This window comes from Scomber japonicus, chromosome 3, assembly GCF_027409825.1.
Source record: "Scomber japonicus isolate fScoJap1 chromosome 3, fScoJap1.pri, whole genome shotgun sequence".
Taxonomy (NCBI): Eukaryota; Metazoa; Chordata; class Actinopteri; order Scombriformes; family Scombridae; genus Scomber; species Scomber japonicus.
In genome coordinates, this window is record NC_070580.1 from 20,325,025 (window position 1) to 20,329,399 (window position 4,375).

General features: G+C 42.2%; 1 protein-coding gene across 1 annotated transcript; it reads left to right on the plus strand.

Annotated features, from left to right (window-relative positions):
• Positions 1-1,029: 1,029 nt before the first annotated feature.
• Positions 1,030-4,375, plus strand: perm1 (PPARGC1 and ESRR induced regulator, muscle 1). Its single transcript, XM_053315522.1, has 3 exons — positions 1,030-3,971; positions 4,022-4,128; positions 4,287-4,375. The coding sequence occupies exons 1-3, from the start codon at positions 1,123-1,125 to the stop codon at positions 4,373-4,375; spliced, it is 3,045 nt and encodes a 1,014-aa protein (XP_053171497.1). The 5' UTR covers positions 1,030-1,122.

Consider the following 4,375-nt stretch of genomic DNA (forward strand, 5'->3'; position numbering starts at 1 on the left):
CCTACCTCTAATAAATGTAAGAGTGTTTGTATTGAAATGTCACTGAAATGTCACACCTCTGGTAACGGAGGGAAGGACATTTGCACCAGCAGCAGCTACATGTGACTGGACATACTACTCTATTTATAACAGCTGAGTGCAAGGCCCCAGTCTGACATAAGCAAGGACAGACGGACATCAGACTATGTCTCTGCTGGGAGAAAGTACTGACGCCTTCAAAATGAACAATGTGTCGCTGTGCAACAGGTAGGCTCCTTTTTACTACAGAAACCTATTAACAAAGACTGTTGTATGGCAGGGTTAGGGCTGTGCTTGATATCCATCAGTTTAATGCAGTAATAACACAAGACCTTTAATGACTTTGAAGTTGTTTGCAGTTGTTCAATTTAATACAATACTGAAGACTAAATAGTAATCCTCATAACTGCACACCTGAAAATAATTACAATATTCTCATTTGTTGCTGAAACAATTTTGCAAAAAAAAAAAAAAAAGTATTGATGAAATACAAAGTACTTTAAGAAAGTATTAAGATTTGTGCAAATAAAATGAGGTGTTATTTTAATGTTTTTATCATAAACGTCTGTCATTTCTGCAACGACAGTTTCACTTTGTTTACAAAAACACTTGCGGAGTATGTTTGTTAAGATGATACAGTGTGTCTCAAGCTGACATTTAGACAGCTGAATTTTTCATTTCAGGTCATGTGACCTGTTTTCTAAGAGCTGGGTCCTGGAGTATTTTGGGGTCTGTTATGGTGCTTGTGACCACGGTGGCTTGGTGTTGCTTTGAAGCTCCCTGAGGTCATCATTTTACCTCATTTATTTTCAATGAGAAATGAGCAGTTAATTTGCACTACATAAGATACACCTCACCTTTACCTTGCACAATAGTTTCCTAATGACAGCTGATTACAAACAATCGTACGCGCCAGACAAATGCCTGCACTCTATATTTAGATCAAATGTGTTTATGTACCTTCAATTTCACCAAGGACACAAAGGATGTACTGCTACACACTGCAGAAGGACAATTATTATTAGCAAAATAAATACCTACATCTGTAACCTTCTAACAACCTCTCTACCTTTTATCAGATTGAAGAACATATAAGGTATCAAAATGGATGATTTGGATCACAGCATACACATTGCAGAGTACGACTGGACGAGCTTCTATGAGGACAGTGAGGAATGCAGTCTGCTGCAGCCTTCACTTGCCTACCCTGATAACTCAAGCGATTCAGAGGATTCAAGTTCCGTCTTTGAACAGGAGCCACAGCACAGGCCTGCTGCAAACAAGGATGCACCTGAAGGCAACACGAGAGGATGCAGCACTGAAGAGGAAAGCTGCACAGGTTGCATTGAAGTATCAGTGCAGCTCAATCAGAGTGATGCGGGAGGACAACGAGATGATGTTACAACTAAAGCTGAAGAGGACATTGTAACACAGGTGCACTCTGAAATATGTCTCGATGGAGGAAATACTGCAGAACACATCACAAACGTGACAAATAACATTACCAACACACTGCACACTGAAGTAATAGATGTTCAAGTTTCTGTACAAACAGAGAGTGACATTTGTGACTTTAAATCCATACATGAGCCTGATCCTGATGTAAAAGATCAAAATGTGAATGAGCCACTCGCTGCAGAGAAAGCTGTGGCTGTGAGTGAAGATGTGGACAGTGCTCCTATTAAAGCAGAGAAAGAGCGCTGGTTCGTGACAGTCAATGAAAGTCCTGCACGACACCGGCCACGTATTGCCTCTGTGAAAAAAAAACGAAGACAAAAAAAACCTTGTAAAGACAATCACATGATAATTACACTTGGATATGGCTTTGAGTCCGAGAAAAACAGAGATAAAAAAGAATCTGAGGGAGAGATGGATATGGAGTTCATCATGCAATTACACCAAAACTCTGGAGGCCATTTAAGAGCTGAAACAAATCCTGAGAGCTTGCAATGGGAAAGCATGGCTTCTCTAACATCTAGTGAAGAAGACAATGTGTCACATTCCTCAAAAGAAAACACAGATAAGCCAACCATGTGCAGAAACAAATATGAAATGTGCAGCTTAGCAAACACATTTACACTAAAAGACCTTTCACAGCTGGAGAGCATGGAGTCAGATGAGTTTGAAGACAGTGTTGAGTTCTTCTCCAGTCACAGTTACGATTCTGAAAGCTACATGTCAGCTGCTGAATCAGTGGAGGACCCTCTACATCTCATTAAAGATCAACACACTAAAACCCAACAAATGCAATGCAATGCTGTCATTACACAGGACAGAGAAATGCATTCATGCAATGGCGCTCTCTCCACTAATGCAGCAGCTACCAACTGTGAAGGTTATGAAATTGACCGAGCTTATGTTGAACCTACCGTGACATTTCCATCTGCCAGCCAAAGAGTTGACAAAATGCCAGGCGGCAACTCCACATGTGACATTGACACAGACAGCATGGTGCCTCACATGCACTCAGATGCACCTGGACTCCAAAAAGACGAATTGCCAACTGAAGTGAATCTTCCAGCATCTGGTTGCACTGTGGGAGATCAGCTTGGATCCCCTCCTCTCCCTGTTCCTGATATAACTATGACACCTTGCTCTGAGGTTGACAGCCCTGAAACATATGCAGAAGCCACGGGCCACACTCGGCCAGTGTACGCCATCTCTGCTTTTTGGGATGAGATGGAAAAACTGACAATAAATGACATTTTGCAGCTTAGGATGGGTAGAAGCACACCTCACAGGGAAACACAAGAAACAGTGAGACCTAATGTAGATGTTCAGACGCATAGCAGCTCTCTAGCAGACACTGAGGAGTATCATCTGTCTGATGTAGGTTTATTGGATATATCCGACACAGCTGACTCAGACTATTGCACACAGTCTGATGAATCCAAGCCGGATCGCTCAAGTTGTGACTTTTCCACCTCAGATTTTGAAGAAGACTATTGGCAGTTTATCAGCGCCAGCAGAAACCCCAGCCCTGATTCTTATAGCAAAACCCAACACAGCCAAAGGACAACTGACTTTCTTTTCTCATCACATGACGAAGATGGGTCAACGAGCTCTGAAGGTAAGGAGACACCAGTTCCTCCAGAGCACTCTGATCAAGAACTTGAGTTGCCGAGACAGATGTTGAAAAGCGAAAGTGTTCAAAACATACAAGCTCTCAATACAGAGGACTCATCTTTGCAGGGTTTACTCAGTAATGGTGAGAGCAGTCTGTTTCTCAGCAGCTGTAAGTCTCTGGAGGAAAGCTCGATTTTGGATTTAAGTGACAGTTTGGAAACATTAGTATCTGCACCTATTCTATCCAACACAGACGTACTGGATGAACACTACCGAATAACCTTCCCAGAAGTGTTTGAATACTTTTTCATGCAGGGTAAAGCAGAGAATGAATCCAGCTGTGTCACCGTCTACAATCCAGAAAACCTCTTAGTGGCTCCTACATATGAACACAGTGTTTGTTTATTCAGGGATGAAATGTCATTCTCTTCCCTCCATGATTCCCGGTGCGGTGAGGGGGAACCCATCCCTATCTTCTCTTGTTCACATCCTACCGTCAGAGAACTCACATTCCCAAAACCAGACTATTTTTTCCTGAGTGCAGCCTTGGAAGAGGATGACATCTCTCCTATCAGAGTTGTATCTCGCTCTTTCATCCAGACTAGTGATTGTGGGATTGTGAGATCTCAGGATTGGAAAAGTTTGCTGTCAATAAGGAAAATACACTTCCATGGCAAAGGCAGCATCTGGTGCGGTGGGTCTGGTGCCTGGGTGTTCCCTGCTGCGGCTGAGAAGAGAACAGATCCTCAAATCCCTGTGCTCGATGTGGGAAGAGTCTCCCCAGCACCATCCAAGCTGTTTAGAGAGCTGGCGGTGCAGCAGAGCATACTGGACACAACAAGTAGGTGTAAGGCTCTCATACAGGACAGACTGAATGTGAAACAAAAGTACTGTTAATTAAATGGTACTTTTCTATGTTATTTACAGAACAAGAAAGCACCTTCTCCACACTTAAGCAGTCCGATATGTGTCTGGTCTGCATCGCCTTCGCCTCCTGGGTACTAACATCCTCTGATCCTAAGGCTGCTGATGCCTGGAAAGCTGGTAGGAGACTTCTTGAATTGATATTCAATTGTTACTCTGACAATCTGATTAAATTTTTTTTTAAATAAAATAAAACATTAGATATTTAACATTAATAATGTGACTTGGTGATTTTAGATTAAATTCTACAAACTAACCTTTAATGAAATCTTTTTCAGCTCTTCTAGCAAATGTGAGTGCACTGTCAGCTATCCGGTACCTGCGGCAGTATGTGAAGAAGAGGAGTTCTCTTCATGATGATCCCTGA

Excerpts from the sequence above, each read along its gene's own strand:
- perm1 (XM_053315522.1), top strand. The coding sequence starts at position 1,123 with ATGGATGATTTGGATCACAGCATACACATTGCAGAGTACGACTGGACG. Across the intron at positions 3,972-4,021 it reads AGACTGAATGTGAAACAAAA|CACCTTCTCCACACTTAAGC; the intron begins GTACTGTTAATT and ends AGAACAAGAAAG. Across the intron at positions 4,129-4,286 it reads TGCTGATGCCTGGAAAGCTG|CTCTTCTAGCAAATGTGAGT; the intron begins GTAGGAGACTTC and ends AATCTTTTTCAG.